This window comes from Procambarus clarkii, chromosome 62 (assembly GCF_040958095.1).
Source record: "Procambarus clarkii isolate CNS0578487 chromosome 62, FALCON_Pclarkii_2.0, whole genome shotgun sequence".
NCBI classification, from domain to species: domain Eukaryota; kingdom Metazoa; phylum Arthropoda; class Malacostraca; order Decapoda; family Cambaridae; genus Procambarus; species Procambarus clarkii.
The window spans coordinates 2,142,220-2,170,009 of record NC_091211.1 but is presented as its reverse complement, the minus strand read 5'-3'; the positions used below and the strand labels follow the sequence as shown (position 1 = coordinate 2,170,009).

At 45.4% G+C, this 27,790-nt stretch overlaps 1 protein-coding gene across 1 annotated transcript; it reads left to right on the top strand.

Annotated features, from left to right (window-relative positions):
• On the top strand, nt 1–27,790 carry LOC138354226 (mucin-19-like). The gene is made up of 15 exons (XM_069308112.1): nt 1–814; nt 854–1,265; nt 1,440–2,125; nt 2,510–3,118; nt 3,158–3,569; nt 3,745–4,628; nt 17,007–17,258; nt 17,394–17,981; nt 18,086–18,643; nt 18,870–19,469; nt 19,561–21,034; nt 21,252–21,895; nt 21,965–22,368; nt 22,992–24,452; nt 25,076–27,790. The coding sequence occupies exons 1-15, from the start codon at nt 1–3 to the stop codon at nt 27,788–27,790; spliced, it is 12,513 nt and encodes a 4,170-aa protein (XP_069164213.1).

Sequence of the window (27,790 nt, the reverse complement as noted above, 5' to 3'; positions counted from 1 at the left end):
ATGGTTGTTGTTGTCATCACTGCTGGTCCACTTGACACTGTTGTTCTCACCACTGTTGGTCCAGCTGACACCCTGGTTGAAACCCCTGGTGGTCCAGCTGCCAATGTTGTTGTCACAACTGCTGGTCCAGCTGCCACTGTTGTCACCACTGCTGGTCCAGCTGCTACTGTTGTTGTTACCTCTGGTGGTCCAGCTGCGACTGTTGTCACCACTGCTGGTCCAGCTGCTACTGTTGTTGTTGTCAGCACTGCTAGTCCAGCTGCCACTGTTGTTGTCACCCCTGCTGGTTCAGCTGCTACTGTTATTGTCACCTTTGCTTGTTCAGCTGCCACTGTTGTCACCACTGCTGGTTCAGCTGCCACTGTTGTCACCACTGCTGGTCCAGCTGCCTCTGTGGTTCTCACCACTGCTGGTTCAGCTGCCACTGTTATCACCACTGTTGGTCCAGCAGCCATTGTTGTTGTTGTCACCACTGCAGGTCCACCTGCAACTGTTGTTGTCACCACTGCAGGTCCACCTGCAACTGTTGTTGTCACCACTGCTGGTCCATCTGCTGTTGCTGTTGTCACTACTGTTGGTCCAGCTGGCACTGATGTTTTCACCTCTGCTGATCCAGCTGCCACTGTTGTCACCCCTGCTGGTCCAGCTGCCACAGTTGTCACATCTACTGGTACAGCTGCTACTGTTGTTGTCACCTCTGCTGATCCAGCTCTTACTGTTGTTGTTGTTGTCACCCTTGCTGGTCCAGACCCCACTGTTCTTGTTGTTGTTACCACTGCTAGCCCAGCTGCCCCTGTTGTTGACACCCCTGCTGGTTAAGCTGCCACTGTTATTGTCACCTCTGCTGGTCCAGCTGCCACTATTGTTGTTGTCACCACGGCAGGTGCAGCTGCGAATGTTGTTGTCACCACTGCTTGTCCATCTGCTGTCGCTCTTGTCAACGCTGATGGTCCAGCTGCCACTGATGTTGTCACCTCTGCTAGTCCCGCTGCCACTGTTGTTGTCACCACTGCTGGTCCAGCTGCCACTGTTGTTGTCACCATTGTTGGTGCAGCTGCCACTGTTGTTGTCACCACTGTTGGTCCAGCTGCTACTGATGTTGTCACCTCTGCTAGTCCCGCTGCCACTGTTGTTGTCACCCCTGCTGGTCCTGCTGCCACTGTTGTTGTCATTCCTGCTGGTCCAGCTGCCATTGTTGTTGTCACATCTATTGGTCCAGCTGCTACTGTTGCTGTCACCCCAGCTGGTCCAGCTTTCCTGTTGTTGTCACCCATGCCTTTCCATCTGCTACAGTTGTTGTCAACATTGCTGGTCCAGCTGGCACTGTTTTTTTGTTACCACTGATGGTCCAACTGCCACTGTTGTTGTCACCACAACTGGTCCGGCTGGAACTGTTGTTGTCACCACTGCTGGGCCCCTGCCACTGTTGTTGTCACCAGTGATGGTCTAGCTGCCATTGTTGTTGTCACACATGCCGGTCCAGCTGCCACTGTTGTTGTCAACTCTGTTGGTCCAGCTGCCACTGTTGTTGTCACCCCTGCTCGTCCAACTGCCACTCTTGTCACCACGGCTGGGCCAGCTGCCACTGTTGTCACCCCTGCTGGTCCAGCTGCTACTGTAGTTGTTGTCACCACTGCAGGTCCAGCTGCCACTGTTGTCACCACTACTGGTCCAGCTGCTATTGATGTTGTCACCCATGCTGGTACATCTGTCACTATTGTTGTCACCACTGCTGGTCCAGCTGCCACTGTTGTCACCAGTGCTGGTCCAGCTGCTATTGATGTTGTCATCCCTGCTGGTACAGCTGTCACTATTGTTGTCACCCCTGCTGGTCCAGCTGCCTCTGTTTTTGTCACCACTGCTGGTCCAGCTGCCACTGTTGTTGTCAACAATGCTGGTTCAGCTGCCACTGTTGTTGTCACCCCTGATGGTACAGTTGCCATTGTTGTTGTCACCACCGCAGGTTCAGCTGCCACTGTTGTTGTCACCCCTGCTCGCTCAACTGCCACTGTTGTCACTACTGCTGGTCCAGCTGCCACTGTTGTTGTCAACAATGCTGGTTCAGCTGCCACTGTTGTTGTCACCCCTGATGGTACAGTTGCCACTGTTGTTGTCACCACCGCAGGTTCAGCTGCCACTGTTGTTGTCACCCCTGCTCGCTAAACTGCCACTGTTGTCACTACTGCTGGTCCAGCTGCTACTGTTGTTGTTGTCACCACTGCTGGTCCAGGTGACACTGTTGTTGTCAACACTGTTGGTCCAACTGCCACTTTTGTTCTCACCTCTGCTGGTCCAGCTGCCACTGTTGTTGTCACCCTTGCCTGTCTATCTGCTACTGTTCTTTTCAACCCTGCTGGTCCAGCTGCTACTGTTGTTGTTGTCAGCATCGCTGGTCGAGCTGCCACTGTTGTTGTCACCCCCGTTGGTCCCGCTCCCACTGTTGTTGTCACCACTGTTGGACCCCCTGCCACTGTTGTTGTCACCCGTACTGTTTAAGCTGCCACTGTAGTTGACACAAGTGTTGGTCTAGCTGCTACTTTTGTTCTCACCTCTGCTGGTCCAGCTGCCACTGTTGTTGTCACCCCTGCTCGCGCAACTGCCACTGTTGTCACTTCTGCTGGTTCAGCCGCCATTGTTGTTGTCACCCCTGATGGTACAGTTGCCACTGTTGTTGTCACCACCGCTGGTTCAGCTGCCACTGTTGTCACTACTGCTGGTCCAGCTGCCTCTGTGGTTGTCACCACTGCTGGTTCAGCTGCCACTGTTATCACCACTGTTGGTCCAGCAGCCATTGTTGTTGTTGTCACCACTGCAGGTCCACCTGCAACTGTTGTTGTCACCACTGCTGGTCCATCTGCTGTTGCTGTTGTCACTACTGCTGGTCCAGCTGGCACTGATGTTTTCACCTCTGCTGATCCAGCTGCCACTGTTGTCACCCCTGCTGGTCCAGCTGCCACAGTTGTCACATCTGCTGGTACAGCTGCTACTGTTGTTGTCACCTCTGCTGATCCAGCTCTTACTGTTGTTGTTGTTGTCACCCTTGCTGGTCCAGACCCCACTGTTCTTGTTGTTGTTACCACTGCTAGCCCAGCTGCCCCTGTTGTTGACACCCCTGCTGGTTAAGCTGCCACTGTTATTGTCACCTCTGTTGGTCCAGCTGCCACTATTGTTGTTGTCACCACGGCAGGTCCAGCTGCGACTGTTGTTGTCACCACTGCTTGTCCATCTGCTGTCGCTGTTGTCAACACTGATGGTCCAGCTGCCACTGATGTTGTCACCTCTGCTAGTCCCGCTGCCACAGTTGTTGTCACCACTGCTGGTCCAGCTGCCACTGTTGTTGTCACCATTGTTGGTGCAGCTGCCACTGTTGTTGTCACCACTGTTGGTCCAGCTGCTACTGATGTTGTCACCTCTGCTAGTCCCGCTGCCACTGTTGTTGTCACCCCTGCTGGTCCTGCTGCCACTGTTGTTGTCATTCCTGCTGGTCCAGCTGCCATTGTTGTTGTCACATCTATTGGTCCAGCTGCTACTGTTGCTGTCACCCCAGCTGGTCCAGCTTTCCTGTTGTTGTCACCCATGCCTTTCCATCTGCTACAGTTGTTGTCAACAATGCTGGTCCAGCTGGCACTGTTTTTTTTGTTACCACTGATGGTCCAACTGCCACTGTTGTTGTCACCACCACTGGTCCGGCTGGAACTGTTGTTGTCACCACTGCTGGGCCCCTGCCACTGTTGTTGTCACCAGTGATGGTCTAGCTGCCATTGTTGTTGTCACACGTGCTGGTCCAGCTGCCACTGTTGTTGTCAACTCTGTTGGTCCAGCTGCCACTGTTGTTGTCACCCCTGCTCGTCCAACTGCCACTCTTGTCACCACGGCTGGGCCAGCTGCCACTGTTGTCACCCCTGCTGGTCCAACTGCTACTGTAGTTGTTGTCACCACTGCAGGTCCAGCTGCCACTGTTGTCACCACTACTGGTCCAGCTGCTATTGATGTTGTCACCCATGCTGGTACAGCTGTCACTATTGTTGTCACCACTGCTGGTCCAGCTGCCACTGTTATCACCACTGCTGGTCCAGCTGCTATTGATGTTGTCATCCCTGCTGGTACAGCTGTCACTATTGTTGTCACCCCTGCTGGTCCAGCTGCCTCTGTTTTTGTCACCACTGCTGGTCCAGCTGCCACTGTTGTTGTCAACAATGCTGGTTCAGCTGCCACTGTTGTTGTCACCCCTGATGGTACAGTTGCCACTGTTGTTGTCACCACCGCAGGTTCAGCTGCCACTGTTGTTGTCACCCCTGCTCGCTCAACTGCCACTGTTGTCACTACTGCTGGTCCAGCTGCTACTGTTGTTGTTGTCACTACTGCTGGTCCAGGTGACACTGTTGTTGTCAACACTGTTGGTCCAACTGCCACTTTTGTTCTCACCTCTGCTGGTCCAGCTGCCACTGTTGTTGTCACCCTTGCCTGTCTATCTGCTACTGTTCTTTTCAAAACTGCTCGTCCAGCTGCTACTGTTGTTGTTGTCAGCACCGCTGGTCGAGCTGCCACTGTTGTTGTCACCCCCGTTGGTCCCGCTCCCACTGTTGTTGTCACCACTGTTGGACCCCCTGCCACTGTTGTTGTCACCCGTACTGTTTAAGCTGCCACTGTAGTTGTCACAAGTGTTGATCTAGCTGCTACTTTTGTTCTCACCTCTGCTGGTCCAGCTGCCACTGTTGTTGTCACCCCTGCTCGCTCAACTGCCACTGTTGTCACCTCTGCTGGAGTAGTAGGGTGTAAGACTCACAGGGGAATTTTTTTTTCTGGGAGAAAATTCCCCTGTGAGTCGTGGGGGTTTCAGGTGAATTTGGAAATTCCCCTGTGAGTCGTGGGGGTTTCAGGTGAATTTGGAAATTCCCCTGTGAGTCGTACATCTCACAGACGATTTTTTTTTTTGGCGAGAGGACCCCTGTGAGATGTACATCTCACAGACGATTTTTTTTTTTCAGGCCAGAGGACCCCTGTGGACTGTACAGTCCACAGGTAACTTTTTTTTTTTTCTTGGAAATATCCCGCGTGTGAGCCAGGGTTTTCAGGTAAATTTTGTCAGTCACAGATTTTAGAAGTATGGAATTCTTATGAGAAAAATAATTTCCGAGACTTAGAAGTTTGTTAAGGTCTTATGGGAGAAATTCAAATATCGAATGTAGCGCTTTAGGGTTTTCAGGAGAACTCTACGGACATATTTTATATGTTTTCAACTTACAAAAATCGTCTATGTAAGCCATAGTTTTTCAGGTAAATTTAGAAAATCACCTGTGCGGACCAAGGTTTTCAGGTCTCGTACCTCACATCACCTCCCTCCCCCCTTACCTCGCAATCTCTCGCGTCACCTTTATTTACCTTACGCCCGGCCAACCAGACGCTGCATACAGGTTACCTCTTGTCTTATCTTCTCCATAATAATATCTGGACCGTCCCTCCACTCTCTCTCTCTCTCCTTTCATTCAGTTCAGCTATTTTCCAACATTGTATGTTTGCTCCTTTTCATTAAGCAAGTCAGTTTTACACAAATAAATCGTGTTAGTAAGCATGTTCTAGCTCACGTTCCCCGCCTTAGTCCCCTGTCGTATAATGAATACTATCATTCCAATCCCTCTAAAATTTAAAAATAATCATATTTCAAACGTATTTCAATACAGTAATTTAGTTACCGAGCTCCAGCGCTTGTCCCCCGCCTTAGCTCTCTCTCGTATCTTCGTTAATACCTATTAAAATTCCCTGAAATTTCTACCCGCTGTATTTCAGACATAGTTTAGTAAATGCAAACAATTATCAAACTCTAGCTCTTGTCCCGAGCTTAGTTCATTTTTACAAGATCGTTAATACCTATTCAAATTCCCCGAAATTTCTACCCGCTGTATTTCAGACATAGTTTAGTAAATGCAAACAATTATCGAGCTCCAGCTCTTGTCCCCAGCTTAGTTCATTTGTACAAGATCGTTAGTAACAGTCCAAATTCCCTGAATTTTTATCCCTCTGTATTTCAGACACAGTAAATAAGATCAAGTCCATTACCGAGCTCCAGCTCTCGTACCCCACCTTACTCCCCTCGCGTGTCTTCAGTAATATCCTATCAAATTCCCTGAAATTTATACTCTCTGTATTTCGGACATAGTAAATAGGATCCAAACAATTATCGAGCTCCAGCTCTCGTCCTCCGCCTTAGTTCATTTATACAAGATCGTTAGTAACAGACCAATTTTCCCGAAATTTAAAGCAGACATACTTCAAAGTTAGTAAATAAAACCAAGTAAGTTATCGAGCTCCAGCTCTCATCCCCGCCTTAGTTCTCTCTCGTATATTTGTAAATAACCCATCAATTTCCCGAAATTTAAAAGCAGACATACTTCAAAGTTAGTAAATAAGATCAAGTCAGTTACTGAGCTCCAGCTCTCGTCCCCACCTTAGTTCTCTTTCGTATCTTTGTAAATAACCCATCAATTTCCCTGAAATTTTTACCCTCTGTATTTCAGACATAGTAAATATGAAGTAAACAATTATAAAACTCTAGCTCTTGTCCTCTGTCCAAGCTCACTTTTGTAAATTCATTACTCTCAGTCCAAATCCCCCTGAGATTTAAACACCCAACTACATTTTCAGACATAGTAAATAAAAACCAGTTCAGTTATCAAGTTTCAACTCTTGTCCCCCCCAGCTTAGTTCATTTTGTACAAGTTCTTTATTTTCCAACTAAATCACCCTGAGATTTAAGATCACCTTATTTCTAACGTAGTAAAATTAATCCGGACATTAGCCAAGCTCCATTTCCTCAGCCTTAGATCATCAGACATAAATATATTCGATCAAGTCCGTCTCCAGCCTAACTCTTATCCGAGTACACACATAACCCCAACCTGTGTAATTATCTTTCACCCCCTCCCACCTTCCTCCATCTCATCTCATCTCACCTTATCCTTTCCCTCCCTTACCTTCTCATCCCCAACTTATCCAAACCTTCAATAATCGTACTGTATTTGCATATTTTCTCTTTATTCACTGTGTTCTTCGTATTCTCATCCGTGTTCACTCCATGTTCTTCAAATGTTCACAGTCCCATTCAGTTCATATTTTCACAAGTATCTCCATTTTTTCTGTAATCTTTCTCTTAGTCTCATTATGTTCTCTACAAATTCTAGTCATATTTTCTATGTTTTCATGTTCATCATATGTTCTCTGTATAACTTTTATACTCAATATTCATGTTCTCAATGTTCTTAGCTTGTTCTTCACATGTTCAGTGTTCATTCTTTGTATTCCCTATGTTCCTTATCATGTCTTCATATTCTCTATAAGTTCATATTCCCTGCATGTTCACTCTATTCATCAACTTTTTCTTACATGTTTTCTGTGTTCACCGTATGTTCACTGTGTTCATTCCCCTACATAACCTCAATTTTTTATGTTCTTTGTTTCTTTAAACTAATTTGTTTCTTCCATTCACTAACTAGTTCTTTGTCAAATATTAGCATCAGCAATACAGTTTCCTCAACAATTTTAGTCACCAAGTTTTTATTAGCAAAACTATGTCAAAGTAATTCTCGTAGTCAACTTAATAGTTCTACCAGCCATGTTCTTAAACAAATCTACACTTTATTCAGTTCCAAATTTACAAAGACAAACCTTTCTTGTAACTTCTTAACTAAAACTCTTTCCCCAATCAACTAAAACATAGTCACTTTCGTCATTTTTCAACTAAACTTATTATCCAGTCAACTAAAAATAGTCAGAAATAGCCTCGTTCAACACTGTTCTTAACTAAAACAACCTTTCTCTTAGCTAAAAATTGTCAAAGGAAACTTCTTTCAGCACTTTCTTAACAGCCGCTACGTTTCATCAAGTAAGAAAAAATTGTCAAAGGAAACTTTCCAAAACTGTTCTTAACTAAAAATCTTTCGCCAATCAACTAAAACATAGTCACTTTCGTCATTTCTCAACTAAACTTATTATCCAATCAACCAAAAACAGTCAAGATTAATCTCATTCAACACCGTTCTTAATTAAAACAACCTTTCTCTTAGCTAAAAATTGTCAAAGAAATCTTATCATCACTGTTCTTAACTAAAATAACCTTTCTCTTAGCAAAAATAGTCAAGGGAAACGTTTCCAATACTGTTCATAACTAACTTTATCCATCGTCATTCAACTAAAAATAATAACTTTCATCATTTCCTAACTAAACTTATTCCATAGTCATCAGAAAATAACCGTGTTCATCATATTTCATTATCATTTCTTGTCTAAAAAAATTATCCGCCAATCATCAGAAAAGTCATGTTCATCATGTTTTGTCTTTTTGCTTAACTAAAATTATGTTTTGTCAAGTAAGAAAAAATAACCAAAGATATCTTTCATCGCTGTTCTTAACTGACATTATACTTTGGGGAGCACAAAAAATAGTCTCCCTCGTCATGTTTTGTCTTTTTCCTTAACTAAAAGTATTCATCAGTCAACTAAAAATAGTTACTTCATTCATGTTTCCCTGTCGTTTCTTAACTGAAATATCACTTCTCTCATTTAAAATAGTCATGTGTAGCCTCTTTCCAACACTGTTCTAACTAAAGCAACCTTTCACATCGCTAAAATAGTCATATTCATCATTGTTCCTAACTAAAATTATATGACGTTAAGTAAGAAATATAGTCAAATCATTTAAAATAGTCATGTGTAGCCTCTTTCCAACACTGTTCTTAACTAAAGTAACCTTTCACTTCGCTAAAATAGTCATATTCATCGTTGTTCCTAACTAAAATTATATGTCGTTAAGTAAGAAATATAGTCAAAGACACTCTTCGAGACATCAAGGACTTACTCAAAGACATCAAAGTTGCACTCAAAGACATCCTTTGAGACATCAAAGACATCCTTTAAGACTTCAATGGGACTCTTCGAGATATCAAAAGACACTCTCAAACACTCAAAAATTTACTTGCATCCTCAAAGTTATTCTCAGAGGCATAAAAGTCATTCTCAGAGCTATCAAACTTGTTCTCGACGCCATCAAAAAGTATTTTCTCGTTCATCAAAGTTAATCTCAGAGTTAACAAAGGTAATCTCTAATTCACCTTCGTTCTCCAAAAGTTGTTTCAAAGACATCAAAGTTAATCTCAGAGTTATCCAAAGATATTCTCATGTCCACAAAAGTTATTCAAAGAGACGTCAAAGTTAATCTCAGACATCTTCGTTCATAAAAGTTATTCTCAGAGACATCTAAAGTTATTCTCAGAGACATCTAAAGTTATTCTCTAAGACATCAAAGTTATTCTAAGAGCTATCAAAAGTTATTCTCAGTCATGATATGTTATTCTCTAAGTAACCTTCCATTCATCTAAGACATTCTCTATGTCCTGAAAGTTATTCTCTAAGACAGCAAAGTTATTCTCAGTCATCAAAGTTATTCTCTATGTCATCAAAAAGTTATTCTCTGAGCTAACAAAATACTACTCATGTTCTCAGAAGTCATTCTCAAACTCGTCAAAGTTATTCTCAGAGTCATCAAAAGTTGTTCTCTAAGACATCAATGTTGTTATCTACGACATCAAAGATGTTCTGTAAATCATAAAAGTTTATCTTAACTCACCTTCGTTCATTAGAGAAACTTTCCAATCCATATTCGTTGACCCGAGTTATTCTCAGAGTCATCAAAGCGATCTCTAATTCATCTTCGTTCTCCAAAAAGTTGTTCTCTAAGACACCTTCATTCATCAAAGAAACTCTCCTTCTTCCATCATGTTATTCTTTAAGACATCTTCAGTCATAAAATTTTCTCTAACAAAATGTAACTAGTTCAGCTTTTCATACCAAACCTGCACTTGTTAAAATATATTTCCTTAGTCGCTTTACCCTAAAACTGTTCTCTGAACTACACTGTTCAAACCTACGTAACCTATCATCTCCACCCAATGTTACTTAGTTAACTTAACCTGCATAACCTAACTTTACCTATCTTACCTTACCTTACCTATCTTACCTAACCTAACCTAACTTTACCTATCTTACCTTACCTATCTTACCTAACCTAACCTAACTTATCCTGCTTAACCTAACTTACCTATCTTACCTAACTTTACCTATCTTACCTAACTTAACCTGCATAACCTAACTTTACCTATCCTAACATATCTTACCTTACCTTACCTATCTTACCTAACTTTACCTATCTTACCTAACTTAACCTGCATAACCTAACTTTACCTATCCTAACATAACTTACCTTACCTTACCTATCTTACCTAACTTTACCTATCTTACCTAACTTACCTACATTACCTAACTTAACCTGCTTAACCTAACTTACCTAACCTTACCTAACTTAACCTGCATAACCTTACCTTACCTATCTTACCTAACTTACCTACATTACCTAACTTAAACTGCTTAACCTAACTTATTTAACTTATCTTACCTATCCTAACGTAACCTAACTTGCTTTACCTAACTTAATCTTACATTCCTAAACTGATGTATCCTAACTTATCTAGTCAAACCAGACATGATCTAACTTACATAATTATTCCTTCTTGTCTTTTGTGTTTCGTCAATCATTGTCTCATATTCATTTACTCATTTCATTAGTTAATTTCTCAAATGGTCACTTATGCATTTCAAGTGCTATTTGTTAGAGATTGGATATTTAAGCATTTCAAAGAATTTTTGTTATATATGGGCATTTACTCATTTCATTAGTTAATTTCTCAAATGGTCACTTATGCATTTCAAGTGCTATTTGTTAGAGATTGGATATTTAAGCATTTCAAAGGATGTTTGTTATATATGGGCATTTACTCATTTCAAGGGTTAATTTCTCAAATGGACGTTTTTGCATTTCAAGTGTTATTTGTTTAAGATTTGGTGTTTAACCATTTCAAAGGATTTTTGTTATATATGGGAACTTACTCGTTTCAAGGGCTAATTTCTCAAATGGTCATTTTTGCAGATCAAGGGTTATTTGTTAAAGTTCATCAAGTTGCTCATAAGTTGTATTTATTATGTTTGTTATCATATGTTCTTATTCCCCAACCCTTTAACCTAACCTTTCAGATGTAGTTTATTTGGTAGGTTCTATCATATGTTCTTATTCCCCAACCCTTTAACCTAACCTTTCAGATGTAGTTTTGTTTCTCCTTTTTGTATATTTTTACCCAAACCCACCATCCCACTTAACCTTCTTTCCTTCTTTTACTTTGTTTCTCCTACTCCTTCTATCCCCCTTTCTCTTTATCTCCCTCCTTCTAACCCTCCTTTTCTATCTCTCTCCCTTATTCTCTCTCTTCCTCCCCCTCTCTCTCCCTCATTTGCTCAAATGCTCTCTTCTTTCTCAAATTCAAGTCTTAATGCCCCCATTCTCACACCCTCACTCTCATTCACTTAGTTTTTCTTTTTCTCAAATTCAAGTCTTAGTGCTCCCATGCTCTTCCTCCCCCCCTCTCTTACTCTTTTCTCCTCTTTTCATGCTCTCACTCACTTGCTCTCTTGTTTTTCTCAATTTCAAGTCTTAGTAGATCTGATTCTTTACTATTGTAATTTTATTTTTACTAAGATAAAGAATGAACTTATATGTGAAATCAAAGTAAAAGAAGGAAAGAAGGTTAAGTGGGATAAGTTAGGTAAGATAGGTAAGGTAAGGTAAGATATGTTAGGATAGGTAAAGTTAGGTTATGCAGGTTAAGTTAGGTAAGATAGGTAAAGTTAGGTAAGATAGGTAAGTTAGGTTAAGCAGGATAAGTTAGGTTAGGTTAGGTAAGATAGGTAAGGTAAGATAGGTAAAGTTAGGTTAGGTTAGGTAAGATAGGTAAGGTAAGGTAAGATAGGTAAAGTTAGGTTATGCAGGTTAAGTTAACTAAGTAACATTGGGTGGAGATGATAGGTTACGTAGGTTTGAACAGTGTAGTTCAGAGAAGAGTTTTAGGGTAAAGCGACTAAGGAAATATATTTTAACAAGTGCAGGTTTGGTATGAAAAGCTGAACTAGTTACATTTTGTTAGAGAAAATTTTATGACTGAAGATGTCTTAAAGAATAACATGATGGAAGAAGGAGAGTTTCTTTGATGAATGAAGGTGTCTTAGAGAACAACTTTTTGGAGAACGAAGATGAATTAGAGATCGCTTTGATGACTCTGAGAATAATTCGGGTCAACGAATATGGATTGGAAAGTTTCTCTAATGAACGAAGGTGAGTTAAGATAAACTTTTATGATTTACAGAACATCTTTGATGTCGTAGATAACAACATTGATGTCTTAGAGAACAACTTTTGATGACTCTGAGAATAACTTTGACGAGTTTGAGAATGACTTCTGAGAACATGAGTAGTATTTTGTTAGCTCAGAGAATAACTTTTTGATGACATAGAGAATAACTTTGATGACTCTGAGAATAACTTTGCTGTCTTAGAGAATAACTTTCAGGACATAGAGAATGTCTTTGATGAATGGAAGGTTACTTAGAGAATAACATATCATGACTGAGAATAACTTTTGATAGCTCTTAGAATAACTTTGATGTCTTAGAGAATAACTTTAGATGTCTCTGAGAATAACTTTTATGAACGAAGATGTCTGAGATTAACTTTGACGTCTCTTGGAATAACTTTTGTGGACATGAGAATATCTTTGGATAACTCTGAGATTAACTTTGATGTCTTTGAAACAACTTTTGGAGAACGAAGGTGAATTAGAGATTACCTTTGTTAACTCTGAGATTAACTTTGATGAACGAGAAAATACTTTTTGATGGCATCGAGAACAAGTTTGATAGCTCTGAGAATGACTTTTATGCCTCTGAGAATAACTTTGAGGATGCAAGTAAATTTTTGAGTGTTTGAGAGTGTCTTTTGATATCTCGAAGAGTCCCATTGAAGTCTTAAAGGATGTCTTTGATGTCTCAAAGGATGTCTTTGAGTGCAACTTTGATGTCTTTGAGTAAGTCCTTGATGTCTCGAAGAGTGTCTTTGACTATATTTCTTACTTAACGACATATAATTTTAGTTAGGAACAACGATGAATATGACTATTTTAGCGAAGTGAAAGGTTACTTTAGTTGAGAACAGTGTTGGAAAGAGGCTACACATGACTATTTTAAATGATTTGACTATATTTCTTACTTAACGTCTTATAATTTTAGTTAGGAACAATGATGAATATGACTATTTTAGCGATGTGAAAGGTTGCTTTAGTTAGAACAGTGTTGGAAAGAGGCTACACATGACTATTTTAAATGAGAGAAGTAATATTTCAGTTAAGAAACGACAGGGAAACATGATGAAGTAACTATTTTTAGTTGACTGATGAATACTTTTAGTTAAGGAAAAAGACAAAACATGACGAGGGAGACTATTTTTTGTGCTCCCCAAAGTATAATGTCAGTTAAGAACAGCGATGAAAGATATCTTTGGTTATTTTTTCTTACTTGACAAAACATAATTTTAGTTAAGCAAAAAGACAAAACATGATGAACATGACTTTTCTGATGATTGGCGGATAATTTTTTTAGACAAGAAATGATAATGAAATATGATGAACACGATTATTTTCTGATGACTATGGAATAAGTTTAGTTAGGAAATGATGAAAGTTATTATTTTTAGTTGAATGACGATGGATAAAGTTAGTTATGAACAGTATTGGAAACGTTTCCCTTGACTATTTTTGCTAAGAGAAAGGTTATTTTAGTTAAGAACAGTGATGATAAGATTTCTTTGACAATTTTTAGCTAAGAGAAAGGTTGTTTTAATTAAGAACGGTGTTGAATGAGATTAATCCTGACTGTTTTTGGTTGATTGGATAATAAGTTTAGTTGAGAAATGACGAAAGTGACTATGTTTTAGTTGATTGGCGAAAGATTTTTAGTTAAGAACAGTTTTGGAAAGTTTCCTTTGACAATTTTTTCTTACTTGATGAAACGTAGCGGCAGTTAAGAAAGTGCTGAAAGAACTTTCCTTTGACAATTTTTAGCTAAGAGAAAGGTTGTTTTAGTTAAGAACAGTGTTGAACGAGGCTATTTCTGACTATTTTTAGTTGACTGGATAATAAGTTTAGTTGAAAAATGACGAAAGTGACTATGTTTTAGTTGATTGGGGAAAGAGTTTTAGTTAAGAAGTTACAAGAAAGGTTTGTCTTTGTAAATTTGGAACTGAATAAAGTGTAGATTTGTTTAAGAACATGGCTGGTAGAACTATTAAGTTGACTACGAGAATTACTTTGACATAGTTTTGCAAATAAAAACTTGGTGACTAAAATTGTTGAGGAAACTGTATTGCTGATGCTAATATTTGACAAAGAACTAGTTAGTGAATGGAAGAAACAAATTAGTTTAAAGAAACAAAGAACATAAAAAATTGAGGTTATGTAGGGGAATGAACACAGTGAACATACGGTGAACACAGAAAACATGTAAGAAAAAGTTGATGAATAGAGTGAACATGCAGGGAATATGAACTTATAGAGAATATGAAGACATGATAAGGAACATAGGGAATACAAAGAATGAACACTGAACATGTGAAGAACAAGCTAAGAACATTGAGAACATGAATATTGAGTATAAAAGTTATACAGAGAACATATGATGAACATGAAAACATAGAAAATATGACTAGAATTTGTAGAGAACATAATGAGACTAAGAGAAAGATTACAGAAAAAATGGAGATACTTGTGAAAATATGAACTGAATGGGACTGTGAACATTTGAAGAACATGGAGTGAACACGGATGAGAATACGAAGAACACAGTGAATAAAGAGAAAATATGCAAATACAGTACGATTATTGAAGGTTTGGATAAGTTGGGGATGAGAAGGTAAGGGAGGGAAAGGGTAAGGTGAGATGAGATGAGATGGAGGAAGGTGGGAGGGGGTGAAAGATAATTACACAGGTTGGGGTTATGTGTGTACTCGGATAAGAGTTAGGCTGGAGACGGACTTGATCGAATATATTTATGTCTGATGATCTAAGGCTGAGGAAATGGAGCTTGGCTAATGTCCGGATTAATTTTACTACATTAGAAATAAGGTGATCTTAAATCTCAGGGTGATTTAGTTGGAAAATAAAGAACTTGTACAAAATGAACTAAGCTGGGGGGGACAAGAGTTGAAACTTGATAACTGAACTGGTTTTTATTTACTATGTCTGAAAATGTAGTTGGGTGTTTAAATCTCAGGGGGATTTGGACTGAGAGTAATGAATTTACAAAAGTGAGCTTGGACAGAGGACAAGAGCTAGAGTTTTATAATTGTTTACTTCATATTTACTATGTCTGAAATACAGAGGGTAAAAATTTCAGGGAAATTGATGGGTTATTTACAAAGATACGAAAGAGAACTAAGGTGGGGACGAGAGCTGGAGCTCAGTAACTGACTTGATCTTATTTACTAACTTTGAAGTATGTCTGCTTTTAAATTTCGGGAAATTGATGGGTTATTTACAAATATACGAGAGAGAACTAAGGCGGGGATGAGAGCTGGAGCTCGATAACTTACTTGATTTTATTTACTAACTTTGAAGTATGTCTGCTTTAAATTTCGGGAAAATTGGTCTGTTACTAACGATCTTGTATAAATGAACTAAGGCGGAGGACGAGAGCTGGAGCTCGATAATTGTTTGGATCCTATTTACTATGTCCGAAATACAGAGAGTATAAATTTCAGGGAATTTGATAGGATATTACTGAAGACACGCGAGGGGAGTAAGGTGGGGTACGAGAGCTGGAGCTCGGTAATGGACTTGATCTTATTTACTGTGTCTGAAATACAGAGGGATAAAAATTCAGGGAATTTGGACTGTTACTAACGATCTTGTACAAATGAACTAAGCTGGGGACAAGAGCTGGAGCTCGATAATTGTTTGCATTTACTAAACTATGTCTGAAATACAGCGGGTAGAAATTTTGGGGAATTTGAATAGGTATTAACGATCTTGTAAAAATGAACTAAGCTGGGGACAAGAGCTAGAGTTTGATAATTGTTTGCATTTACTAAACTATGTCTGAAATACAGCAGGTAGAAATTTCAGGGAATTTTAATAGGTATTAACGAAGATACGGGAGAGAGAGCTAAGGCGGAGGACAAGCGCTGGAGCTCGGTAACTAAAATACTGTATTGAAATACGTTTGAAATATGATTATTTTTAAATTTTAGAGGGATTGGAATGATAGTATTCATTATACGACAGGGGACTAAGGCGGGGAACGTGAGCTAGAACATGCTTACTAACACGATTTATTTGTGTAAAACTGACTTGCTTAATGAAAAGGAGCAAACATACGATGTTGGAAAATAGCTGAACTGAATGAAAGGAGAGAGAGAGAGAGTGGAGGGACGGTCCAGATATTATTATGGAGAAGATAAGACAAGAGGTAACCTGTATGCAGCGTCTGGCTGGCTGGGCGTAAGGTAAATAAAGGTGACGCGAGAGATTGCGAGGTAAGGGGGGAGGGAGGTGATGTGAGGTATGAGACCTGAAAACCTTGGTCCGCACAGGTGATTTTCTAAATTTACCTGAAAAACTATGGCTTACATAGACGATTTTTGTAAGTTGAAAACATGTAAAATATGTCCGTAGAGTTCTCCTGAAAACCCTAAAGCGCTACATACGATATTTGAATTTCTCCCATAAGACCTTAACAAACTTCTAAGTCTCGGAAATTATTTTTCTCATAAGAATTCCATACTTCTAAAATCTGTGACTGACAAAATTTACCTGAAAACCCTGGCTCACACGCGGGATATTTCTAAGAAAAAAAAAAGTTAGCTGTGGACTGTACAGTCCACAGGGGTCCTCTGGCCAGAAAAAAAAATCGTCTGTGAGATGTACATCTCACAGGGGTCCTCTCGCCAAAAAAAAAAAATCGTCTGTGAGATGTACGACTCACAGGGGAATTTCCAAATTCACCTGAAACCCCCACGACTTTTTTCTCCCAGAAAAAAAAATTCCCCTGTGAGTCTTACACCCTACTACTTGCTGGTTCAGCCGCCACTGTTGTTGTCACCCCTGATGGTACAGTTGCCACTGTTGTTGTCACCACCGCTGGTTCAGCTGCCACTGTTGTTGTTACCCCTGCTGGCTCAACTGCCATTGTTGTCACTATTACTGGTCCAGCTGGTATGGTTGTTGTTGTCATCACTGCTGGTCCACATGACACTGTTGTTCTCACCACTGTTGGTCCAGCTGACATCCTGGTTGAAACCCCTGGTGGTCCAGCTGCCAATATTGTTGTCACAAGTGCTGGTCCAACTGCCACTGTTGTTTTCACCCCTGCTGGTCCAGCTGCCACTGTTGTCACCACTGCTGATCCAGCTGCCACTGTTGTCACCACTGCTGATCCAGCTGCCACTGTTGTCACCACTGCTCGTCCAGCTGCCACTGTTGTAGTGACCCCTGCTGGTCCAGCTGCCACTGTTGTCACCCCTGCTGATCCATCTGCCACTGTTGTCACCACTGCTAGTCCAGCTGCTACTGTTGTTGTTACCTCTGCTGGTCCAGCTGCCACTGTTGTCACCACTGCTGGTCTAGCTGCTACTATTGTTGTTGTCATCACTGCTGGTCCAGCTGTCACTGCTGTAGTTGTCACACCTGCTGGTCCAGCTGTCACTACTGTTGTCACCCCTGTTGGTCCAGCTGCCTCTGTTGTTGTTGTTGTCAGCACTGCTAGTCCAGCTGCCACTGTTGTTGTCACCCTTGCTGGTTCAGCTGCTACTGTTATTGTTACTTTTGCTTCTTCAGCTGCCACTGTTGTCACCACTGCTGGTTCAGCTGCCACTGTTGTCACCACTGCTGATCCAGCTGCTACTGTTTTCCTCACCACTGCTGGTCCAGCTGCCACTGTTGTCACCACTGCTGGTCCAGCAGCCACTGTTGTTGTTGTTGTCATCCCTGCTGGTTCACCTGTCACTGTTGTCACCACTGCTGGTCCAGCTGCCGCTGTTGTTGTTGTCACCACTGCAGGTCCACCTGCAACTGTTGTTGTCACCACTGCTGGTCCATCTGCTGTTGCTGTTGTTACTACTGCTAGTCCAGCTGGCACTGATTTTTCACCTCTGCTGATCCAGCTGCCACTGTTGTCACCCCTGCTGGTCCAGCTGCCACAGTTGTCACATCTGCTGGTACAGCTGCTATTGTTGTTGTCACCCCTGCTGATCCAGCTCCTACTGTTGTTGTTGTTGACACCCCTGCTGGTTCAGCTGCCACTGTTATTGTCACCCCTGCTGGTCCAACTGCCACTGTTGTTGTTGTCACCACTGAAGGTCCAGCTGCGACTGTTGTTGTCTCCACTGCTTGTCCATCTGCTCTCGCTGTTGTCAACACTGATGGTCCAGCTGCCACTGATGTTGTCACCTCTGCTAGTCCCGCTGCCACTGTTGTTGTCACCACTGCTGGTCCAGCTGCCACTGTTGTTGTCACCATTGTTGGTGCAGCTGCCACTGTTGTTGTCACCACTGTTTGTGCAGCTGCTACTGTTGTTGTCACCCCTGCTGGTCAAGCTGCTACTGTTGTTTTCACCCCTGCTGGTCCTCCTGCCACTGTTGTTGTCAATCCTGCTGGTCCAGCTGCCATTGTTGTTGTCACATATATTGGTCCAGCTGCTACTGTTGCTGTCACCCCAGCTGGTCCAGCTTTCCTGTTGTTGTCACCCATGCCTTTCCATCTGCTACAGTTGTTGTCAACCCTGCTGGACCAGCTGGCACTGTTGTTTTTGTTACCACTGATGGTCCAATTGCCACTGTTGTTGTCACAACCACTGGCACTGTTGTCACCACTGCTGGGCCCCTGCCACTGTTGTTGTCACCAGTGATGGTCTAGCTGCCACTGTTGTTGTCACACATGCTGTTTCAGCTGCCACTGTTGTAGTCATCTCTGCGGGTCCAACTGCCACTGATGTTGTCACCACTGCTATTCCAGCTGCCACTGCTGTTGTCACGCCTGCTGGTCCAACTGCCACTGTTGTTGTCATCTCTGTTGATCCAGCTGCCACTGTTGTTGTCACCCCTGCTCGTCCAACTGCCACTCTTGTCACCACGGCTGGGCCAGCTGCCACTGTTGTCACCCCTGCTGGTCCAGCTGCTACTGTTGTTGTTGTCACCACTGCAGGTCCTGCTGCCACTGTTGTCACCACTGCTGTTCTAGCTGCTATTGATGTTGTCACCACTGCTGGTACAGCTGTCACTATTGTTGTCACCACTGCTGGTCCAGCTGCCACTGTTGTCACCACTGCTGGTCCAGCTGCTATTGATGTTGTCATCCCTGCTGGTACAGCTGTCACTGTTGTTGATTCCCCTGCTGGCCCAGCTGTCAACAATGCTGGTTCGGCTGCCACTGTTGTTTTCACCGCTGATGGTACAGCTGTCACTGTTGTTGACTCCCCTGCTGGTCCAGTTGCCACTGTTGCTGTCAACAATGCTGGTTCAGCTGCCACTGTTGTTGTCACCCCTGATGGTACAGTTGCCACTGTTGTTGTCACCACCGCTGGTTCAGCTGCCACTGTTGTTGTCACCCCTGCTCGCTCAACTGCCACTATTTTCACTAGCCACTGTTGTTGTCACCCCTGCTCGCTCAACTGCCACTATTTTCACTACTGCTGGTCCAGCTGCTACTGTTGTTGTTGTCACCACTGCTGGTCCAGCTGACACTGTTGTTGTCCACACTGTTGGTCCAACTGCCACTTTTGTTCTCACCTCTGCTGGTCCAGCTGCCACTGTTGTTGTCACACCTGTGGGTCCAGCTGCTACTGTTGTGCTCACCTCTGCTGGTCCAGCTGCCACTGTTGTTGTCGCCCCTGCCTGTCCATCTGCCACTGTTGTTTTCAACCCTTCTGGTCCAGCTGCCACTGTTGTTGTTGTCAGCACCGCTGGTCGAGCTGCCACTGTTGTTGTCACACCCGTTGGTCCCGCTCCCACTTTTGTTGTCACCACTGTTGGACCCCCTGCCTCTGTTGTTGTCACCCGTCCTGTTTCAGCTGCCACTGTTGTTGTCACAAGTGATGGTCTACCTGCTACTTTTGTTGTCACCACTATTCGACTAGTTGACACTGTTGTTGTCACCCCTGCTGGTCCAGCTGCCACTGTTGTCACCCCTGCCTGTCCATCTGCTACTGTTGTTTTCAACCCTGCTGGTCCAGCTGCCACTGTTGTTGTTGTAACCACTGTTGGCCCAGCTTCCACTGTTGTTGTCAACACTGTTGGTCCCCCTGCCGCTGTTGTTGTCACCCGTGCTGGTTCAGCTGACACTGTTCTTGTCACAAGTGTTGGTCTAGCAACCACTTTTGCTGTCACCACTGTTGGTCTAGCTGCCACTGTTGTTGTCACATCTGCTGGTCCAGCTGCCACTGTTTTTGTCACCACTACTGGTCCAGCTGTCACTGCTCTTATCACCCCTGCTTGTCCAGCTGCCACTATTATTATCACCCCTGCTGGTCCAGCTGCCACTGTTGTCACCACTGCTGGTCCATTTCCTACTGTTGTTGTTGTCACCCCTGCTGGTCCAGCTGTCACTTTTGTTGTCACCCCTGCTGGTACAGCTTTCACTATTGTTGTCACCCCTTCTGGTCCAGCTGCCACTTTTGTAGTTGTCACCCCAGCTGGTCCAGCTGCCACTCATGTTGTCACCACTGCTGGTCTAACTGCCGATTTTGTAATTGTCACCCCAGCTGGTCCAACTGCAACTGTTGTTGTCACCACTGCTTGTCCATCTGCTGTTGCTGTTGTCAACACTGTTGGTCCAGCTGCCACTGTTGTTGTCACCATTGTTGGTGCAGCTGCCACTTTTGTTCGCACCACTTATGGTCCAGCTGCCAGTGTTGTTGTCACAACTGCTGGTCTAGCTGCCACTCATGTTTTCACCCTTGCTGGTCCAGCTGCCACTGTTGTAGTGACCACTGCTGGTCCAGCTGCCACTGTTGTCACCACTGCTGGTCCAGCTGCTACTGTTGTTGTTACCCCTGCTGGTCCAGCTGCTACTGTTGTTGTTACCCCTGCTGGTCCAGCTGCCCTGTTATCACCACTGTTGGTCGAGCTGCTACTGTTGTTGTTACCCCTGCTGGTCCAGCTGCTACTGTTGTTGTTGTCATCACTGCTGGTCCAGCGGTCACTATTGTTGTCACCCCTGTTGGTCCAGGTGCCACTGTTGTTGTTGTTGTCACCACTGCTAGTCCAGCTGCCACTGTTGATGTCACCCCTGCTTGTTCAGCTGCTACTGTTATTGTCACCTTTGCTTGTTCAGCTGCCACTGTTGTCTCCACGCTGGTCTAGCAGCCACTGTTGTCACCACTGCTGGTTCAGCTGCCACTGTTTTCACCACTGGTGGTCCAGCGGCCTCTGTTGTTGTCACCACTGCTGGTTCAGCTGCCACTGTTATCACCACTGTTGGTCCAACTGCTACAGTTTTCGTCACCACTGCTGGTCCAGCTGCCACTGTTGTCACCACTGCTGGTCCAGCAGCCACTGTTGTTGTTGTTGTTATCCCTGCTGGTTCACCTGTCACTGTTGTCACCACTGCTGGTCCAGCTGCCGCTGTTGTTGTTGTCACCACTGTAGGTCCAGCTGCAACTGTTGTTGTCACCACTGCTGGTCCGTCTGCTGTTGCTGTTTTCACCACTGCTGGTCCAGCAGCCACTTTTGTCATCCCTGCTGGTCCAGCTGCCACAGTTGTCACATCTGCTGGAACAGCTGCTACTGTTGTTGTCACCCCTGCTGGTAAAGCTGCTACTGTTGTTGTTGTTGTCACCCTTGCTGGTCCAGCTGCCACAGTTGTCACACCTGCTTGTACAGCTGCTGCTGTTGTTGTCACCCCTGCTGGTCAAGCTGCTACTGTTGTTGTTGTCACCCTTGCTAGTCCACCTGCCCCTGTTGTTGTCACCCCTGCTGGTTAAGCTGCCACTGTTATTGTCACCCCTGCTGGTCCAACTGCCACTGTTGATGTTGTCACCACTGCAGGTCCAGCTGCAACTGTTGTTGTCACCACTGCTTGTCCGTCTGCTGTTGTTGTTGTCAACACTGCTGGTCCAGCTGCCACTGATGTTGTCACCTCTGCTGGTCCAGCTACCACTGTTGTTGTCATCATTGTTGGTGCAGATGCCACTGTTGTTGTCACTACTGTTTGTCCAGCTGCTACTGTGTTTGTCACCCCTGCCTGTCAAGCTGCTACTGTTGTTTTCACCCCTGCTGGTCCTGCTGCCACTGTTGTTGTCATTCCTGCTTGTCCAGCTGCCATTGTTGTTGTCACATCTATTGGTCCAGCTGCTACTGTTGCTGTCACCCCAGCTGATCCAGCTTCCCTGTTGTTGTCACCCATGCCTGTCCATCTGCTACAGTTGTTGTCAACCCTGCTGTTCCAGCTGGCAATGTTGTTTTTGTTACCACTGATGGTCCAGCTGCCAATGTTGTTGTCACCACCACTGGTCCGGCTGGCACTGTTGTTGTCACCACTGCTGGGCCCCTGCCACTGTTGTTGTCACCTGTGCTGGTCCAGCTGCCACTGTTGTTGTCATCAGTGATGGTCCAGCTGCCACTGTTGTTGTCACCTGTGCTGGTCCAGCTGCCACTGTTGTTGTCACCTGTGCTGGTCCAGCTGCCACTGTTGTTGTCACCTGTGCTGGTCCAGCTGCCACTGTTGTTGTCATCAGTGATGGTCTAGCTGCCACTGTTGTTGTCACCTGTGCTGGTCCAGCTGCCACTGTTGTTGTCACCAGTGATGGTCCAGCTGCCACTGTTGCTGTCACCAGTGATGGTCTAGCTGCCACTGTTGTTGTCACACATGCTGTTCCAGCTGCCACTGTTGTCACTCTTGCTGGTCCAGCTGCCACTGTTGTAGTCATCTCTGCTGGTCCAGCTCCCACTGTTGTTGTCACCACTGCTGGTCCAGCTGCCACTGCTGTTGTCACCACTGCTTGTCCAGCTGCCACTGCTGTTGTCACCCCTGCTGGTCCAGCTGCCACTGTTATTGTCAACTCTGTTGGTCCAGCTGCCACTGTTGTTGTCACCCCTGCTCATCCAACTTGTCACCAACTTGTCACTTGTCATTCTTGTCACCACGGCTGGGCCAGCTGCCACTATTGTCACCCCTGCTGGTCCAGCTGCTACTGTTGTTGTGGTCACCACTGCTGGTCCAGCTGCCACTGTTGTCACCACTGCTGGTCCAGCTGCTATTGATGTTGTCACCCATGCTGGTACAGCTGTCACTATTGTTGTCACTACTACTGGTCTAGCTGCCACTGTTGTCACCACTGCTGGTCCAGCTGCTATTGATGTTGTCATCCTTGGTGGTACAGCTGTCACTATTGTTGTCACCCCTGTTGGTCCAGCTACCTCTGTTTTTGTCACCACTGCTGGTTCAGCTGCCACTGTTGTTGTCACCTCTGATGGTAGAGTTGCCACTGTTGTTGTCACCACCGCTGGTTCAGCTGCCACTGTTGTTGTCACCCCTGCTCGCTCAACTGCCACTGTTGTCACTACTGCTGGTCCAGCTGCTACTGTTGTTGTTCTCACCACTGCTGGTCCAGCTGACACTGTTGCTGTCACCACTGTTGGTCCAACTGCCACTTTTGTTCCCACCACTTCTGGTACAGCTGCCACTGTTGTTGTCACACTTGTGGGTCCAGCTGCTACTGTTGTTCTCACCTTTGCTGGTCCAGCTGCCACTGTTGTTGTTGTCAGCACCGCTGGTCGAGCTGCCACTGTTGTTGTCACCCCCGTTGGTCCGGCTCCCACTGTTGTTGTCACCACTGTTGGACCCCCTGCTACTGTTGGTGTCACCCGTGCTGTTCAAGCTGCCACTGTAGTTGTCACAAGTATTGGTCAAGCTGCTACTTTTGTTGTCACCATTGTTGGTCTAGCTGCCACTGTTGTTGTCACCCCTACTGGTCCAGCTGCCACTTTTGTTGTCACCTCTGCTGGTCCAGCTGCCATTGTGTTCACCACTGCTGGTCCAGCTGCCACTGTTGTTGTCACCATTGCTGGTTCAACTGCCACTGTTATCACCACTGTTGGTCCAGCAGCTACTGTTTTCATCACTACTGCTCGTCCAGCTGCCACAGTTGTCCCCACTGCTGGTCCAGAAGCCATTGTTGTTGTTGTTGTCACCACTGCTGGGTCATCTGTCACTGTTGTCACCACTGCTGGTCCAGCTACCACTGTTGTTGTCATCATTGTTGGTGCAGATGCCACTGTTGTTGTCACTACTGTTTGTCCAGCTGCTACTGTGTTTGTCACCCCTGCCTGTCAAGCTGCTACTGTTGTTTTCACCCCTGCTGGTCCTGCTGCCACTGTTGTTGTCATTCCTGCTTGTCCAGCTGCCATTGTTGTTGTCACATCTATTGGTCCAGCTGCTACTGTTGCTGTCACCCCAGCTGATCCAGCTTCCCTGTTGTTGTCACCCATGCCTGTCCATCTGCTACAGTTGTTGTCAACCCTGCTGTTCCAGCTGGCAATGTTGTTTTTGTTACCACTGATGGTCCAGCTGCCAATGTTGTTGTCACCACCACTGGTCCGGCTGGCACTGTTGTTGTCACCACTGCTGGGCCCCTGCCACTGTTGTTGTCACCTGTGCTGGTCCAGCTGCCACTGTTGTTGTCATCAGTGATGGTCCAGCTGCCACTGTTGTTGTCACCTGTGCTGGTCCAGCTGCCACTGTTGTTGTCACCTGTGCTGGTCCAGCTGCCACTGTTGTTGTCACCTGTGCTGGTCCAGCTGCCACTGTTGTTGTCATCAGTGATGGTCTAGCTGCCACTGTTGTTGTCACCTGTGCTGGTCCAGCTGCCACTGTTGTTGTCACCAGTGATGGTCCAGCTGCCACTGTTGCTGTCACCAGTGATGGTCTAGCTGCCACTGTTGTTGTCACACATGCTGTTCCAGCTGCCACTGTTGTCACTCTTGCTGGTCCAGCTGCCACTGTTGTAGTCATCTCTGCTGGTCCAGCTCCCACTGTTGTTGTCACCACTGCTGGTCCAGCTGCCACTGCTGTTGTCACCACTGCTTGTCCAGCTGCCACTGCTGTTGTCACCCCTGCTGGTCCAGCTGCCACTGTTATTGTCAACTCTGTTGGTCCAGCTGCCACTGTTGTTGTCACCCCTGCTCATCCAACTTGTCACCAACTTGTCACTCGTCATTCTTGTCACCACGGCTGGGCCAGCTGCCACTATTGTCACCCCTGCTGGTCCAGCTGCTACTGTTGTTGTGGTCACCACTGCTGGTCCAGCTGCCACTGTTGTCACCACTGCTGGTCCAGCTGCTATTGATGTTGTCACCCATGCTGGTACAGCTGTCACTATTGTTGTCACTACTACTGGTCTAGCTGCCACTGTTGTCACCACTGCTGGTCCAGCTGCTATTGATGTTGTCATCCTTGGTGGTACAGCTGTCACTATTGTTGTCACCCCTGTTGGTCCAGCTACCTCTGTTTTTGTCACCACTGCTGGTTCAGCTGCCACTGTTGTTGTCACCTCTGATGGTAGAGTTGCCACTGTTGTTGTCACCACCGCTGGTTCAGCTGCCACTGTTGTTGTCACCCCTGCTCGCTCAACTGCCACTGTTGTCACTACTGCTGGTCCAGCTGCTACTGTTGTTGTTCTCACCACTGCTGGTCCAGCTGACACTGTTGCTGTCACCACTGTTGGTCCAACTGCCACTTTTGTTCCCACCACTTCTGGTACAGCTGCCACTGTTGTTGTCACACTTGTGGGTCCAGCTGCTACTGTTGTTCTCACCTTTGCTGGTCCAGCTGCCACTGTTGTTGTTGTCAGCACCGCTGGTCGAGCTACCACTGTTGTTGTCACCCCCGTTGGTCCGGCTCCCACTGTTGTCACCACTGTTGGACCCCCTGCCACTGTTGGTGTCACCCGTGCTGTTCAAGCTGCCACTGTAGTTGTCACAAGTATTGGTCTAGCTGCTACTTTTGTTGTCACCATTGTTGGTCTAGCTGCCACTGTTGTTGTCACCCCTACTGGTCCAGCTGCCACTTTTGTTGTCACCTCTGCTGGTCCAGCTGCCATTGTGTTCACCACTGCTGGTCCAGCTGCCACTGTTGTTGTCACCATTGCTGGTTCAACTGCCACTGTTATCACCACTGTTGGTCCAGCAGCTACTGTTTTCATCACTACTGCTCGTCCAGCTGCCACTGTTGTCCCCACTGCTGGTCCAGAAGCCATTGTTGTTGTTGTTGTCACCACTGCTGGGTCATCTGTCACTGTTGTCACCACTGCTGGTCCAGCTTCCACTGTTGTTGTTGTCACCACTGCAGGTTCAGCTGCAACTGTTGTTGTCACCCCTGCTGGTCCAGCTGCAACTGTTGTTGTCACCCCTGCTCGTCAGCTGCCACTGATATCAGCCCCGGCTGGTCCAGCTGCCACAGTTGTCACATCTGCTGGTACAGCTGCTACTGTTGTTGTCACCCCTGCTGGTCCAGCTGCTACTGTTGTTGTTGTTGTCACCCTTGCTGGTCCAGCTGCCACTGTTGTTGTTGTTGTTACCACTGCTAGTCCAGCTGCCTCTGTTGTTGACACCCCTGCTGGTTCAGCTGCCACTGTTATTGTCACCCCTGCTGATCCAACTGCCACTGTTGTTGTTGTCACCACTGCAGGTCCAGCTACAACTGTTGTTTTCACCACTGCTTTTCCATCTGCTGTTGCTGTTGTCAACACTGCTGGTCCAGCTGCCACTGATTTTGTCACCTCTGCTAGTCCCCCTGCCACTGTTGTTGTTACCACCGCTGGTCCAGCTGCCACTGTTTTTGTCACCAGCGATGGTCTAGCTGCCACTGTTGTCACCCTTACTGGTCCAACTTCCACTGTTGTTGTCGCCCCTGCCTGTCCATCTGCTACTGTTGTTTTCAACCCTTCTGGTCCAGCTGCCACTGTTGTTGTTGTCACCACCGCTGGTCGAGCTGCCACTGTAGTTGTCACCCCCGTTGGTCCCGCTCCCACTGTTGTTGTCACCACTGTTGGACCCCCTGCCACTGTTGTTGTCACCCGTGCTGTTTCAGCTGCCACTATTGTTGTCACAATTGTTGGTCTAGCTGCTACTTTTGTTGCCACCACTGTTGGTCTAGCTGACACTGTTGTTGTCACCCCTGCTGGTCCAGCTGCCACTGTTGTCACCCCTGCCTTTCCATCTGCTACTGTTGTTTTCAATCCTGCTGGTCCAGCTGCTACTGTTGTTGTTGTCACCACTTCTGGTCCAGCTCCCACTGTTGTTGTCACCACTGTTGGTCCCCCTGCCGCTGTTGTTGTCACCCGTGCTGGTTCAGCTGACACTGTTGTTGTGACAAGTGTAGGTCTACCTGCCACTTTTGTTGTCACCACTCTTGGTGTAGCTGCCACTGTGGTTGTCACCCCTGCTGGTCCAGCTGTTATTGTTGTCACCACTGCTGGTGTAGCTGCCACTGTTGTTATCACCTCTACTGGTCAACCTGCCACTGTTGTCACCACTGCTGGTTCAGCTGCTATTGTTGTTGTCACCCCTGCTGGTCCAGCTGTTATTGTTGTCACCACTGCTGGTGTAGCTGCCACTGTTGTTGTCACATCTGCTGGTCCAGCTGCCACTGCTGTCACCTCTGCTGGTCCAGCTCCCACTGTTGTTGTCACCACTGTTGGTCCAGCTGCCACTGTGGTTTTCACCCCTGCTGGTTCAGCTGCCACTGTTGTTGTTGTTGTCACCACTGCTGGTTCAGCTGCCACTGTTGTCACACCTGCTGGTTTAGCTACCACTGGTGTCACCAATGCTGGTCCAGCTGCCACTGTTGTTGTCACTGTTACGAATCTAGCATAG

Bases quoted from the DNA above. Each gene is read 5' to 3' on its own strand.
- LOC138354226 (XM_069308112.1), top strand. From the start codon at position 1: ATGGTTGTTGTTGTCATCACTGCTGGTCCACTTGACACTGTTGTTCTC. The intron at 18,644-18,869 runs GTCCAGCTTTCC...ATGCTGTTTCAG, and splicing joins TGTTGCTGTCACCCCAGCTG to CTGCCACTGTTGTAGTCATC. The intron at 24,453-25,075 runs GCAATGTTGTTT...CTGTTGGTCCAG, and splicing joins CAACCCTGCTGTTCCAGCTG to CTGCCACTGTTGTTGTCACC.